Source organism: Natrix helvetica (assembly GCF_964273705.1).
Source record: "Natrix helvetica genome assembly, chromosome: Z".
In the NCBI taxonomy this organism is placed as follows: domain Eukaryota; kingdom Metazoa; phylum Chordata; class Lepidosauria; order Squamata; family Natricidae; genus Natrix; species Natrix helvetica.
Genome location: NC_138554.1, coordinates 23,745,499 through 23,762,029, shown reverse-complemented (window position 1 = coordinate 23,762,029; position 16,531 = coordinate 23,745,499). Strand labels below are relative to the sequence as shown.

The window sequence follows — 16,531 nt, the reverse complement described above, 5'->3', positions numbered from 1 at the left end:
GTTTTTTGAGGGCCACCCATCTATTTAAGGAGCTCTGGGAAGCGAACAAAATAAAAACCAGGGTTTCCATGCAACCTTGGCATCTTTGAGAGGGGCGGACTTCCCTGAATTCCCCAGCTAGCTCCCTGAATTCTGGGTGTTGGAAGTCCATCCTGCTCAAAGTTGACAAGGATGAGAAACACTACATTAAACCAAGAGAAATCAAATAGCTGAGGCATAGCAAAACTACAAATCACATAAACCCATATCAGAGGCCCCACCTTGACTTCAGTCCCTGGCGAAGAGCTAGGTCTTCACGGCCTTGCAAAAGGACAACGGTAAGAACTGTTTGCATTGTGAAGGGTGGGAAGATGTTCCATAGGGCAGATGCCATAATGGAGAAGAAATTTGACTCCCCAGCTACTGGGCACTGTACCCCCACTCCCCCCGTTCCTTCTGGGTGCAAGTTGCCCCCTTCCCCAACCTTGCTGCAAGAGACTCTTCTGACCACGCTGCCACCAGCTGTGGGTTACATGCCATTTGGGGGGTGGGGGTGGCAAGCAGCAAAACCAGTCTGTCATTTGGTTTAACACATTAAAATGCACACAAAAGAACTCCCAGACCTCTCTGCCCATCTCCCCTTCAGGATATCCTGACTTTCTATTATTATCCCTCTTTTATTGTGGCTCTTGTCCCCTACACCACCACCACTGCTATTCAGGATGACAGAAAAATGAGGATTCCCCCCCCCCAAGTGATGGGGTGACAGAAGCAGGAGAGGGAAAGGCAGCATGGAGGCAGTTTGGGGATGTTGGTCTCCGCTCACACATGGCCCTGATGAGCTGGGCAGAGTGCTGTTTTTTTTGATTGCACTCCCAGGAATAGAAACACTTCTATGATTGCAGAAATTGCTTCCTCCTCGGCGAAGAGGCACAAGAGATGGATGCTTAACCACTTCTCCATTCGGGATTGCACTTGTAGGCCCATCTCTGCCGATAGCTCTCATTCCCTTGTAGCCAAGAAGTCTGAGATTGCTCTGTGTTCCATCAGAGGTTGACAATTGAGGGGTCTGCTTAATTTATGCAATGCTGCTAAAACAGCAGGGACCATTTCCCCCCCACTGCTGGTGTTGTCCATGGTGCATTTTTACACTTTTAATTTGAAGGAAGAGCTCGGTCTACTTCTAAAAATCTAAGCACAACCAGTACATTTGAGGGGAGAGATGGCTCACACTAGCGCGCACACACTTCGCCTGTGGTGAGAGGAGACAACCTTTCCTGGAGTCGCTTGTAATGATGGGTTTGACAAAGACGTATGGAGTCTTGACACAACCTTCTGTGTATTTCCCAGCAGATTGCACTAGCAAGGCGCTGTGGGTGTGGACATGGACATTGTCATGGATATGTCATTGTTGTGTCTGTTATGTGACATATATGTCTGTCCGTGGTGTGCCTTCACTGAATACTGTGTGATATTGATAATAGAATTCTGAATTTTAGTCTTGGCACATGGAAATGTACAGAATTCACCTGAGTGCACCTATACTGTTACCTACCCAAACGAGAGGTGGTAGGATGTTGAGACTTGCAAATTTGTTTCCCAGAGCTATCGGTATTTTTCTCTTGAATTTTCATCTTCCAATTTACATTACTTAGAAAGCATTAATATATTTATTTGTTTTCATGTTTCATTCCAGATTGTGATGTATTATCTTCCTATTTTTTAAGAATTTGGTTTCTGGTGAGTTGGTCTGTGTGTGTATGTATGTGTGTTTGTGGGTATATTAACACATAATTAAAGCACTGCTCTAAATGACAGGCAAAACACGTCTAAGAAGAAGACCACCTTCTTAAGAACTCCTTTAGCTTGAATTAAATGTTTCGTGTCTGCAGAGTCATCTTTTTTACATCATTCTCAGTAGAACACAAGTGATGAATAGCCTCTTGATTGTTGTTGAAAATCTATTTCAGGGCCCCCCAACTTTTGGTCTGTGGACTGGCACCGGGCCGTGGCATGTACGAAACTGGGTCACACAAACAAGCGAAACGCCATCCCTGGGATGCAGACAGCACACAAAACCATGCCTCCTCTGGTCTACACAAAAACCTCTCTCCACAGAATTGGTCACTGGTGCCCAAAAGGTTGCACCATTGTCACTTCCCAATCCTGTAAAGAGAGAAATCATTAATTGAGGAATGCATAAACCTTCTTCAGAAGCTATAATCCTATAGTGAGGCAACTAAAAGGGGGGAAAAAGACCCCAAATTTAAATATAATGTAATTAAAAGAAAGACATTATTTTACCCCTATATTTAATAATTTTATCTTATGTAGCACATTGATGGCATTTGGGGAGAGCGAGATTCAAGGATTTGAGAGAAGTGCAGACCTAATTTTTGGATTCTCAGAGCTGGCAACCTTCCTTTAATGATCGTTGCTTTGAGTTTGATTTATGGGGGCAAATGTAACAACTATTTGCAATTTCTTAAAGCAATAGTTTGCATGCGGGGGGGCGGGAAAAGGTTGCTGGTTTAAAGAGTTGCAGACAAATGCTAGGCAGACTTCACTCCTTATGAGCACTGATGATGATACTAATCTGGGTAATAAAACATCTGCAAAAAAACAACCAAGCTCAGAGAGCCCCAGGGGCCCCTCATTTCAACCTTGAGTTGCAAATATTCTCCTTTATTGAGGCAAAAATTCTGTTTGCATTCCAAAACACTCCGAAGCATCTTTTTGGAACCAGATCCAAAACCCGGCATAGCCTTAGTAATTGTTGGATCATATATAGCATTGATCTTAAAGCTGTGGTTCCACCTGGCTGTAGCAGGTGAACAACAGGGATTTGAGGATCAGCTCCTACGCTAGTCTGGGTCCTGACTTCTCGGAATCATTCCCATTTAAGCTGCTGCTGTAAGTACTAAGAACTATTTCTTGTTTTCTTCTTCCTCCTCTTCCTCCCCTTTTAAAATTTCTGCCATTCATTTGAGTTCCTTACAGTATTTGTAAGTTGTCTGTAGCATTAGGGATACGACTATTAAAACTAATAACATACACAGTGTTGCTTTTGATTTCAGTTCTGTTGATGAAGAAGCATTGCCTCGTCAGTATTCACACGCTGTAGTTTGTACACGTAGCACACCTCAAAATGGCAACCATTTCTGAGTACCCATTTGCAATTGCAAATACAAATTAACCATAAAATTCCACTCATCATCATCATCATCATTTTAGCCATTGTCTATCCAGTGCAGGATGAAGGCCTCTTCACATATTTCCAACCAATGCTGTCTTAAGCTTTCTTTTGCCAATTGGGCCTGCAATGCTTGCTGATGTTGTCACTCCATCTTGTTTTAGATCTCTTTCATGAATTCTTTTTACCTAGTGGCGTCCATTCTATGGCTCCTTGGTCCACCTGCCATCAGTTATTCTTGCTATGTGACCCATTTCCATTTCAATTCTCTTATTTTCTTGATGGTATTGTATACTTTTATACAAAAATGGCAGGTGGACCAAGGCAGCCATAAAAATTAAATGTAAAATTACCATATTCTTTGGAGTATAAGATGCACTGGAGTATAAGACGCACCAAGATTTTGAAGAGGCAAATTAAAAAAAAAGTTTTTGCACTCTGCAGACCTCCCAAAAACGGCCCAGTTTTCGAGAAAAGGCACCCGTTTTTTGTCAAAAAGGGGGCATGCATAGCCTTTAGGAGACTTGTAGAGTGTTCCTGGGAGCTGGGGGGAGCAAAAAAGAGCAAAAAAAGCACCCAGTCCCCAGAAGCACTCTGGAAGCCTCCTAAAGACTATGCACGGCCATTTTTGCAAAGGAGTGGGGTTTCAGGAGGCTAAAAATGCTGTATTCAGTGTATAAGATGCACCCAGATTTTCACCCTCTTTTTGGAGGGAAAAAGGTGCTTCTTATACTCTGAAAAATACGGTAAATATAAATTAAATATAAAATTCCACATATATTTTGAACAACAAAGCACAAATTTCCTATTTAGGGTAGACCTCGTGTGAGGCCTTTATCACACAAATTCTTTTTTTATTTATATTTTTATAGGCCCAGCATCATCTTCCATCCATCCATTTATTAATTGCACTCCTTGCCTTTCCACCTTGGCTCGTATTTAAACCATTAGCCAAACACATTGATCCAAAAAAGTTAAGCACATATTAATTTGTATGAAAATTAATACAATCACCACACAGAAGTCAGTTAAGAATTACAGGTCTGGCAGAAGAGATGCGTTCAGAGGCCAAAAGCAATTTCCAAGGTTGTTGATAGCAGGAGTGTCTTCAAAAAAGCTTCTCCTGATTGCAACAGTGTAGATCATTAAGGGAAGAGACTTGTTTTGATATTCAGACTGTAAATGGTGCAGGTCTTTAAAGGTTAGCACCAATGCCTCAGATTGCTGGTGAGCAGTGGGAAAACCAGGGCCAGTCTTTTAGTACAGGTACCAAATCCTCAGAATTTTGTAGCAGTCAGCAGCACTCATCAAATCCGCCCAGTTCCATTTCTCTTCCGTTCTTTTTCTAATTCATTTCTCTTTCTTCTCCTCCAAATCTTTTCTGGACAAAAGAGTTTCATGTTGTCTTGGTAATGCTATTTCTCTGGGGGAAAAAACCCTCTCTCAATTTAGCTACGGTTTAAACCACCACAATTGGGATTACACAAAAGGGCAGAATGAGATGAGGAAATAAACCTCAGTATAAGGAATCTCCTCTGCTCCCTTTGGCCAAGCTTTTGTACTCATTCAGCTTTAGTTGATCTGTTGCATTCTGGTTTGTTTTAAAGCTCTCTTTTCTATTTTGGTTCGGAGGGTAAATATTTACTCTTTCGGGGAGAGTTTTATAACTTTGTAAAAGTGTGTGCGTGTGTGTGTGGCCATGAGCTGTTATTTGGAGATGACAAGGTATAAATTTCATGGAGATAAGGTATAAATTTCCCAAGGAACAATATTAATACAGGAGGAGAAATGTCTGGTTAGCTGTTACAGGACTTGCTATCTTCTCTCCAAGAAAGGCAAGCTACCTTTTGCCCACGCATTTATAATGGCACCAGGCCATTGTGTATGTGTGGGCAAAGGATAGCTTTCATTTCTTAGAGAGGAAGCGTTTATCTTTCTATAATACTCAGAATGGCTCAGTGGCACTGAAAAGGATCGCAGACATAAAACACAACAATAAGGAGCAAAAAACAAGTAGGAAATTCCTGCTTAAGGATTAAAGTGACGAAGTGGCTGGAAGAGGCAAATCTGTACGCAGCTGCAGTACAGTTAGTCCTCGACTTACAACCATAATTGAGCCCCAAATTTCTATTACTAAGTGAGACATTAGTTAATTGAGTTTTGCCTCCTTTTACAACCTTGCTACGGTTGTTTGAATCACTGCAGTTGTTAAGTTAGTAACATGGTTGTTAAGTGAATCTGGCTTCACCTCAGCAAAAAGTGATCACATGACCCCGGGGACATAAACATGAGTCGGTTGCCAAGCATCTGAATTTTGATCATGTGACCATGGAGATGCTGGAATGGTTGTAAGTGTGAAAATTGGTCATAAGTGACTTTTTCCAGTGCCATTATAACTTCCAACGGTTGCTAAATGAACTGTTGTAAGTCGAGGATTACCTCTATTTAGGAGGATGACAAGGAGTATGCAAATTTGCAGATTTGGGTGCCTGGATAGCAATGGGCATGATATGCTAGGCATGTCTCCATATGCCTGATCTTTTCTGGCAAGGGAGGAAAGTTATAGACCAGGCATCTGTGGTTTGGACTTCTCTCTAACTACCACTTCCCTGTCCCTTTGTCCTGGCATGGGTTGCTCCTACCTGGATTCCCTCCATCACTGAGCAAGCTGTCCTGGTAGCAGTCCAGTCCTTGGCTGCTGGTATCACCATTTCCAGGTACATCCGAACCTGAAGAAATGGAGAACGATGAACCCACTCTGTGCCAGGGAGGTGTGTAATACTTACTTGGCAGCAAACACCTGTTAGGAATTAGCTCAACATTTCTGCTGGATTCAGCAGCAGCTAAAAGCCCTTATGAGACTCTCTGCCTTGGGGAATGAATTGATCTGTGCCAATGTTTTTCAACCTTGGCATCTTGAAGATGTGTGGGTTTCAACTCCCAGAACCAGGGGTGAAATTCAGCAGGTTCTGACAGGTTCTGGAGAAGTGGTAGCGGAAATTTTGAGTAGTTCAGAGAACTGGCAAATACCACCTCTGGCTGGCCCCAGAGTGGGGTGGGAATGGAGATTTTGCAGTATCCTTCCCCTGTCACCCCCACCAAGCCACGCCCACAGAACTGGTAGTAAAAAAAAATGAATTCCCAGAACTCTGGGAACTGAAGTCCACACATGTTCAAGTTGCCAAGGTTGAGAAATACTGATCAAGTCTCATAATTGCACTGAAGGGGAAGGGATATTCCAGAACAGAGTTCTTCATTAGTAAGGAAGAAATCAAACTCTATTCTGGTCTCAGTTCAAGTCTGCATGTCAACAGCCTCTATCATTAGGTTGTTGCTATACCCTTCTTTAGGGCAAGTTCTATCTGAATTCTGAGAATGCAGTTTTTGGAACGAGAAGGTCCAGGTGAATTCACCATGGGCCAAGAAGCACTGCAACATTTGATGACAGAAATTGTTCCATCGCAACGAGGAAGGAGGCTGAGAATTAAGATCCCAGACTGATGGAAGATTGTACCTTCGCCCAATTATATTTATCTTTCAACGCAGATGTCTTCTGATCCGAATCCTTAGAGCTGTCACTTCTTCATGCTGGAAAGGAGTTGCCATACCAAACACAATTTGTTATTGTCGTCATTACATTCCCACAAATGATCTAAGCTGTTCCCTTCACTGCCTGTCATTTAGCATGCGAGTTCAAACGTTCTCTTAAAAACAGATTAATGTGCGTTATGGTTACATCCCTAACGAAGGATCATCCAGTTCCACATGACTGGTGATCTGAGTATTGATTTGAGAAGAGGATTAACAGGTACAACCAGAAACCAATTAAGGAAGGCTTGACAGATTCAGACTGGAGCTGAAAAGTGTAAAGGTAGTCAAACGATGAAGAGAAAGCAGCCTAAGCAAGAACCAGCACTGGAGTCACTTGCATAGAGCCAGAGTGGTAAGAAATAAAAAGACCTTGCTACACATTGCTACAAAGCTGTGGGGGCTTAAGTGCCAAGGCAGGGGTCTCATGCCTATAGCAGTGTTTCTCAACCTTAGCACTTGAAGATATGCAGAGTGCTGACTGGGGAATTCTGGGAGTTGAAGTCCACACATCTTCAAGTTGCTAAAGTTGAGAAACACTGGCCTCCAGCATTGCAGGAGAAAACTGACAGGTCAAGTGTGCGCTGGGCACCTCCGGATGTGAATTGAGATCTTCTGCTGTGGGTGTGATCTGCATGGTTAACCTTTTCCACCCGTTGCCAAACTAAGAGTTTTGGCAATAGCCTGATGCAATTTTGCCCATTTTACTGCAGGGAGATATCAGTTGGCATGGATGCCATCAGTGGAGTTTTATCTTCTTGGGGTTTTTTCTCCCTACCGCGACCAATTGAATGTGCCAAGTGGCACCGGACCAGGAGCAAGAAACTGGCGCTCAACACTGCGGACTGCATCACAATAATACAGTGAGCCAGAGGGCCAGAGCTCATTTGCATATTAGAGCAGCCCTGAATTAACATACTTGGCATAGGATTTTCTTGAATGTGGCAGGTGGTGGCCATATTATTATACATTATAATCCCCGTAGCACTTGGTATGTGTAAAGGATTTTTATAATATCTGTCAGTTCTTCAATTCTCATTGCAACTTTATGGGCAAGGGAGCCAAAATCACTTTTACTCATGAAATGAGATACCTTCTTCTTCTATCAGATATTTCATGTGGAAATGATGGACAATCTTGATCATTCACCTCCTTTGTGAAAAAAAATACAAAAAGAAAGAATAAAGCATCATATCAGTAAATTGTGTGTGTGTGTGTGTGTGTGTGTGTGTGTGTGTGTGTGTAAAAGGCTCAGTGGCTAAGACGTCCGAGGTTGTCGATCAGAAAAGTCGGCAGTTCGGTGGTTCGAATCCCTAGTGTCGCATAACTGAGTGAGCTCCCATTACTTCTCCCAGCTTCTGCCAACCTAGCAGTTCAAAAGCATGTAAAAAATGCAAGTAGGAAAATAGGGACCACCTTTGGTAGGAAGGTAAGAGCGTTACATGCACCTTTGGTGCTTAGTCACACCATGCACATGACTATAAAGTTGATTTCGGACAGCGAATATGTAAATATATATATATTTGTGTTACAACCCCTGGTATGCCCAAATATGGGAGGGAGCTCACTACTCCCCCTTTCTGTCCTTCAGCTCATTACAGAGGACCATCCAGGCAGAAAACCATATTTTTATTTTTAATGTTGCCTTTTTATATTTGTGTTGTATTTGTGCTGATAAATAAATAAAGGGAGACTAGTATAGATCTATTTCAACCTATTTAGGTCTCATCAGCTAGCCATACCCTTACTGGGAATTGAACCAGGGCTGTATTGCATATTAGGCCGATGTAATTGCCACTAAGCCACAGGCTCTCTTCCTTATCAGCTAGGCCAGGGAAATAGGTATGTATTTGTGTTACAACCCCTGGTATGCCCAAAAGGAAGGAAGAGAGCCTCTGGCTTAGTGGCAATTACATCGGCCTAATATGCAATATAGCCCTGGTTTGATTCCCAGTAAGGGTATGGCTAGCTGATGAGACCTAAATAGGTTGAAATAGATCTATACTAGTCTCCCTTTATTTATTTATCAGCACAAATACAATACAAATATGTGTGTGTGTGTGTGTGTGTGTGTGTGTTGTATCACAAATACACACACACATATAGTCTCCCTTTATTTATCAGCACAAATACAACATATATATATATATATATATATATATATATATATATATATATATATATATGCATACACACACATATATACATTTATATACATACATATACACACATATGTACATCTATACACACACACACACATATAATATGTTGCTCCAATTATTATCAAAATAGGGTTGAAATGTAGATTTTCTGAATGCAGATTCATTTATGTAGCAACAGATTTCTTTCCAAATCAGGATAAAAAAGATACTGTTGTGCATTTTATAATAGAATAGAATAGAATAGAGTAGAATAACAGAGTTGGAAGGGACTTTGGAGGTCTTCTAATCCAACCCCCTGCTTAAGCAGGAAACCCTACACCACTTCAGACAAATGGTTATCTAATATCGTCTTAAAAACTTCCAGGGTTGGAGCATTTAGAACTTCAGGAGGCAAGTTGTTCCATTAATTAATTGTTCTCACTGTCAGGAAAATTTATTTTTGTTTATGATACAAAAAGCAAAAGTTCTATATTTTGAAAAGATCATTTGAAAAACTCTTTCTGTAACCTATTTTATATTAATTGTGGTTAGAAGATTCCTGATATCTGAATAATACACAAACACAGATAGTCCTTGACTTATAACCACAATTGAGCCCATACCTTGTGTTGCTGAATGAGACATTTCTTCCAACAATTGTTAAGTGATCACAGCAGTTATTAAGTTAGTAACATAGTTGTTGTGAATCTGACTTTCCCATTGATTTTGCTTGTCAGAAAGTCAGGGAACACACGTGATCCCGGAACATTGCAACAGTTTGTAGGAAGTTATCACCCAGCCCTCTCCCAGAAAAATGAAATATCCTAAGAAATATTGATAAGGCAGAATATTATATTTTCCTGGATGTGAAAAAGGGAGAAACACATTTTAAACACAGAGTAAATTCCTACAGCTTCCAGCCCATCCCCACTTTATCAATGGGCCATTAAGAAGGCCAAGCTAGTCCATAATAAAGAGTTCTCCCCTTCAGCTCCAGGGGGGATGGCAATGAAGGCAGGATAATATTGCCTTTTACTCAACTGACCACATGGCATCTAAACTCAATCAAACCTGGATTCAAAACAGCCTAGAGGGTTGCCCTTGCATGGGCCCATGTGAGTCTGGCAACCAATCAGAATACATTTCTTACACAGGAACAGGAAACAGATAGGTGGGGCAGAACATTATAAAAATCCCTGCAAGCCCTTCTTCACCCCTTCTCTTCCCTTCTCTTCTTCTCCACCAACATTGAAGCATGTGATCACCTTTTCTGTTCAGGACTCAGGCCATGTGGTCCTGTCCACCATTAAACCATCTTTCCAAGCAGCCTCCATGTCTCCAGTGTCTTTTTTCCCCCACTTGGAGCCGAACCCAGAAGGACATTTCTCCCAACAAGTTATAAATATGAATCAATTGCCAAGCATCGGAATTTTGATCATATGAGCCATGGGGATACTGCAGCAGTCGTAAATGTGAAAACCTCTCATAATGGTCACTAAATGAACTGCCGTAAGTCGAGGATAACTGTACATTAAATGAGTGGTTTCATCATTAAAGGAAAATAAAGCATTGCAAGAAAGAAATCATAGGTTCTAATAAACTCTTTAACCCACACATAACAGGATACATGTTTTTCACAGTGCTGATTTTTTTTCTTCATTTGGGAGGGGGGGAGAAATAAACTGCATTGTTTTATTTTGAGAGTTATTTTTGGAGGTTTTTGTATTCTTAGGAGCATCCTAAAAATACTTCATGTACTTGGAAGTTGCTTCTCCAATGTCTATAAAGTGGTTGTGCTAATGATCAATTGGCTTTGGCAGGTTGCTTTGAGGCAAATTAAAGATTCAGAGTAACTACAAATTAAACCATTCTGTTAAAATTCTCTCTCTCTGTCTGTCTGTCTCCCCCTCTCCCTCCCTCCCTCTCTCCTCTCCTTCTCTTTCCCTCTCTGTCTCTCCTCTCTATATCTCTCCTCTCTCTCTCAGCTCTCCCTCCCTCCTCTCCCCCTCTCTCTTTCCCTCTCTTTCTCTTCTCCCTCTCTCCTCTCTTTCTCTCTTCCTCCCTTCCTCCTCACCCCGCTCTCTTTCCCTCTTTCTCTTCTCTCTCTCGTCTCTCTCTTTTCTCTCCTCTCTTTCTCTCTCCCTTTCTCCCCCTCCCCCTCTCTCTTTCCCTTTCTCTCTTCTATCTCTCTCCTCTCTCTCTCTCCCTCTCTTTGCTCTCCCTCCCTCCTCTCCCTCTCTCTCCTTTCCTCGCTCTTTCTTCTTTCTCTCTCTCCCCCCCCCTCTCTCTCACCCTCTGTCTCACGGAGAGAGAAAGAGAGGGAGAGAGAAAAAGAATGTTCAGTTCTTACAGATGCATGTTTTTTTGGGGGGGGGGTTGTTTACCTGTGTGGTGTGTGTGTTTCCTGTGTATAATCTAACTCACTTTTGGTGAATGTGGGTGAAATGTCAGGAGGAAAGGAAATAAGCAACATCTTAAGATTACTGATTTCTCAGAATGACTCTTTGTGGCAAGCTATGTGGTTGAATGGCCACATAGATAGTCTGTTTCAAGGTGAAAGTGGTACTAAAAATTAGTAAAGGCAACATAGGATTCTCTATAATAGTTTACCTTCTGATAATAATTTCTCTTGTGAAGAAGAGGCTTTTGAGGTGCACATAAGAGATAGAGACAGGTGGTTAATTATAGCTTTAAAACTGCCCAGCCGCCAGTACTCTTAACATACCAAGGGACTCTGTTGACTGTGTAGCACCTGGATGGTAAGGACTGAGCATTTATAGGGTAGAACTGGGGTCAAGAGTGTGTGTGTGTTTAACCTCTACCTCTAATTTGCAGGATTCTGGTGACCTTTTTCCCTCTTTAGCTGGGGGAAAACAATCTCAGTTAGGCACTTGCAATTTGTAGGGTAAACTTGCAACAGAAGGGTAAATCCTCATTCCCATTTTAGGATATCAGGGAGTTTAAGGATTGGTAGGCACATATGTATGTGTGTGTGTGTGTGTGTGTGTTATGCACAAACAGATACACACAACAAAACCTTTCTGCCACACACAACCTTCCTGCCTCATTTCTCAGTAAATCAATAGCTCCCACTCAAGAATTTCGATGGTAAAGTATCATTAAAAAATACCACAATGATTAGAAGTGATTTCTGCATAGTTTATATATTAGAGATAAACTTTGTGAATAGCAGGATTTTACACTGCAAATTTTCCTGGATTGTGTTGCCAAATAAATGGGAACTTCATCTTTGAATGCTTCTTGTCTCATATATTAAAAAAAAATCTTTTCTCTTGAGGACAAAAACTAGAGTCCCTTCTCACCCCCGCCCCCACATAACCACCTTGTGAAGTAGGACAGGTTAAAACTGAGTGACATCAGCACATCAGCCAGATGAGATCCATGATCAAATTTGGCTGAGTGTTGACTAGGAATGATAGGAGCACAAATGCAAGTTTGAAATTCAGAGATATGGCCTTTGTTTGTGGCGTTTGGCCCTCTGATTCTGAAGTAGCATTTCATAATGTCTGAGCATCCATTTTTATGCAGTGAAAGAGATTAGATTATATACAGGTAGTCCTCGATTTACAACCATTTGTTTAGCGATTGTTCAAAGTTACAATGGGACTGACAAAAGAGAGCCTAATGGTCTCACACTGTGATAGCCATCAGAGCATCCTTATAGCCATGTGATCAAACTTTGGATGCTTGGCAATTGGCCTCTATTTATAATGGTTGCAGCATTCCCGGGACATATGATGGCCATTTGCAATCTTCCCAAGCAAAGACAACAGGGGAAGCCAGATTCAGTTGGCAGCTTCACTTAATAACCATGGTAAAGAAAAGTTCATAAAATTGGGTGTGACTCACTTAACTTCCATCTTGCATAGCAATGGAAATTCTGGTCCCAATTATGGTGATAAGTCAAGGACTACCTGTACTTAACCAGAGTTAAGTGGTTATCAGTCCTATCTCATTTTAATCAACTCCATTGATCTACATTCAGTTCATGTTACGGTTAGCTTGATTTTCTTTAATTTATCCTAATCTTATCCACTGCTTAGTGGTACAAACGTAACAAAAGATTGACAACTGACATTCAGGCCTTGAATTAGGTTCAATAGATTTAGGTGAACTGTTCAGTTTTAGTTGGAAATGATGGGGTTTCAAACATATACAGGTAGTCCTCAACTTACAACCATTTGTTTAGTGATTGTTCAAAGTTGCAATGGCACTTACAACTATTTTACCCTTTTGTGACCTTTTGACAAGCAAAATCAATGGGAAAGCCAGATTCACTTAACAACTGTGACAAGAAAGGTTGTAAAGTGGGGAAAATTCACGTAACAACTGCTTTGTTTAAAAACAGAAATGTTGGGATCAATTGTGGTCTTAAGTTGAGGACTACCTGTATATCTACAGGACTGGGGTTCAGAAAGGACTGAACTTCAGGCAAGAGAAATTGGGAAATGTGAAGTTTGGAAGGAAGAATTACTTCATTTCATATGTTCAGTGGATTCTCTTTTCACCTTCCCAAGCCTGAGACGATCTGTTTAGCAAGGGACGAGAATGATATAAAACAGAGGTGGGGAACAATGGCCCCTTTATGACTTGTGGACTTCAACTCCCAGAATTCCTGCCCATTTTGGCTCAGGAATTCTGGGAGTTTAAGTCCACAAGTCATAAAGGGGCCATGATTCCCCACCTCTGATATAAAGAAACTGGACACCATCAAGGGATGCCTTGGGAGGAAAAAGGCTAGAGTAGCTCAAACACCATTCTGGTTGCCAAGCCAAATTCTTTCCATTTGAGTTCTGAGGTCACAGTTGGTCTTGTGTCCTCTTCAATCTTTTGCTTCTCATTCCCTAGTCTCTTTCTTATTCCAACCTACTACAGGGGGAACATAGAGGTCCTGCGAGATGAGCCTGCCCCTGGGCACCCCCGCTGCTAGGATGCTCTTTGTTATGGCTCTGGCCTGCGCCAGCCCTTTTCTGGACCTACGGCGACGAACCATCAACATTCCCATTATTTTCAGTGGCTCAACCTACACACCAGAAAGTGCCCGGTTCTCACCTGAGGATTTTCGCAATTTCTCCATGGAGATCAATCCCATCCCTGTCGTTCTGAATGACACCAATCCTCGTAGCCTAATTGTACGGCTCTGTGATGTCCTCTCCTCCTTGCATATCCATGGAGTTGTTTTTGAGGATGATACGAGAACAGAGGATGTTGCCCAGATCCTGGACTTCATCTCAGCACAGACCTCAGTTCCAATCATTGGCATCAATGGAGGATCAGCCATTGTTCTTACTCCCAAGGTAACATAACTTCCGTGGCTTATTCTGCTACCTGAATATACATGGAAGCTCGGTCACTTAACAGAAATCTGCTCACTCAATAGGCAAACAATTCAGAAAAAGGGCTCTTAGGAGATAATTTAACTGTTAGCTGTACAGAAATGTGTATACAAGGGGGAGGGGATATGGTAGAGATTAGAAATAATAGCAGAACTGGAAAAATCAATATTAACCAAGGTGTAATAGAATTGTACTACATATTCATTTTCAGTTACAGGTAGGAGTTAGTAGATCTAACAGGATGGTCTAATTCTGTTCTATAAAGACTTTGGGAATTATTTTTGTTAAAGACAAGTTGCTGGAGAGAGCTGGGTTGAAAGCAGAACTTAAAACTGAAACCTTTATCTCCTCAATTGAAAACATTTGGAAAGTTGTATGCTTTACTTGAATCTGGGTGGAAAATGAGTGGAAAGCTCATTTTAAGATTTTAAGCTGCCCAGAGTTACCCTGTGATAAGGTGGGCAGCCAATACAAATTTATAAATAAATAAATAAATATATAAAATTGTTCCTGCTTTTCAGCCTGATCATTTTGTCCTTTCTAAAATCCAGGAGAAAGGATCAACATTCCTGCAGCTTGGTTCCTCAACCAAACAACAGTTGCAGGTCATGTTTGAGGTCCTGGAACAATATGACTGGACAGCATTTGCCGTCATTACTACCCTGTTTCCTGGCTATGAAGATTTTGTAGATTACATTGAGGTCCTGACCGATAGCAGCTTCATTGGTTGGGAGCGCCGCAGCACTGTGACCCTTAACCTCACTGATGACCCAGATGGAGCCCGGCTGAAGCGCCAGCTCCGAGAAATAAATGCCCGTATTTGCCTTCTCTACTGTTCCCGTGAAGAAGCAGAAAGCATCTTTCGTGCCGCTCGTGAAGTCAAACTTACTGGTCCTGGGTATATTTGGTTCATGGCAGGCGCCAACTTTGGTAGAACTGCCTACCTGCCTGAGGAACTGCCCGAGGGTCTCTTCATGGTGCTTTCAGCAGGATGGAAAGATGACCTTTACCACAGAGTACAAAACGGTGTGGCCATCATTGCTAAAGGCGCTGAGGCCCTCTTCCAAGTCTATGGCTCAATTCCAAAATTCAACAGTGACTGCCGAGCACCCAATCTCACCCAATTCAACGAGAATCTACATCGGTTAGCAGGGAAAGAGGCTGGGGGTGGGTGTTCTGGGTGGGAGGATGGTGCAACCAAGAGGAATCTACTGTTCCCATCCACAAACAACTCTGACCTGTTCCCACCCTGTGCCTTTTTCTCTGCTTCCATTATTTTCTTGATTTGCACCCCATTCCACCCATTTAATTCCACAATCTGATGCCTCCCAGATGTGTTGGATACAGCTTTCGCCTTTCCCAGCTGGCGTAAGATTGTGTTGTATCCAAGACAATTGGAGAAAGATCATCTCAAGCAATAAAAAGTCTTGCTTCATGCATACATTTACATAGGGCATAAACTTAAATGGACCACAGTTGTATCTAATCACCTGGAGTCTTAACTCTGTTCCTCTGTTATGTCTTTGAGCATAATCATGCTACACTTCCTCCTTGGCACTACAATACTGCTTCCGTTATGGTATTCAAAACTGTATTTTTACTTTCAGAACCAGCACTCTGGTATTCCTCCTTGTAGTCCCCAGAATAAGGGATGTCAAAGTGGCTTTGGTTACTTGATTGCAAGCATTGCTTGATTACTGCCATTCTAATTTAAGCTAGGGTACAGGATAAGGTCAGGACCACCTTCCTTCTTCTCTGGTCTGATTTGCTCCTCTGGACCCTTCTTTGATTCACATTATTTTTACTTGAAGATATTCAAATGCAGAAGAAATGCACCACTGGAGAAAAGACAGGAAGAATTTTGAAGCCAGACCCATGAACAGTACATGTTTTTCTTGTTGGCCAATAATAAGGGAATAGAAAGGGGAAAATAGATGCAAAACCTGGACAAGAAGATGATTTATGTGGTCTATGATGTGTGTCACATTCACAAATCAGGACAAAACCATTTGACCACTAGGTGGAACGGATGGAAGGAAGGCATGAGAGGGATTAGCAATGGGCACAGGAAGTTGAGTGCTGATATTCTTTCATATTGTTTCTAAAGTGGGTAGAGAATATCCTACTTTATTAGTGGGAAAAGTTGCTAATATTTAGTTGAAGGGGGCAAAAATTAGTTTTTCTGCGGAGGTCAAGGAATAGGTCTGTTTCTTTTCACTCTAATTTTACCTATTCTACCTGCAGAGGTCAAGGAATAGGTCTGTTTCTTTTCA

The 16,531-nt window shown here is 41.7% G+C and overlaps 1 protein-coding gene across 1 annotated transcript in view; it reads left to right on the top strand.

Annotated features, from left to right (window-relative positions):
* Positions 1 to 16,531, top strand: part of GRIN2D (glutamate ionotropic receptor NMDA type subunit 2D) — a gene marked incomplete at its 3' end in the record, with an annotated part of 64,019 nt that overhangs the window by 14,701 nt on the left and 32,787 nt on the right. Inside the window, exons 3-4 of the mRNA XM_081932970.1 lie at positions 13,798 to 14,219; positions 14,810 to 15,402. Of these exons, the coding sequence (XP_081789096.1) occupies positions 13,821 to 14,219; positions 14,810 to 15,402 (992 nt within the window). The 5' untranslated portion in view covers positions 13,798 to 13,820. The remainder of the gene's footprint in view (positions 1 to 13,797; positions 14,220 to 14,809; positions 15,403 to 16,531) is intronic.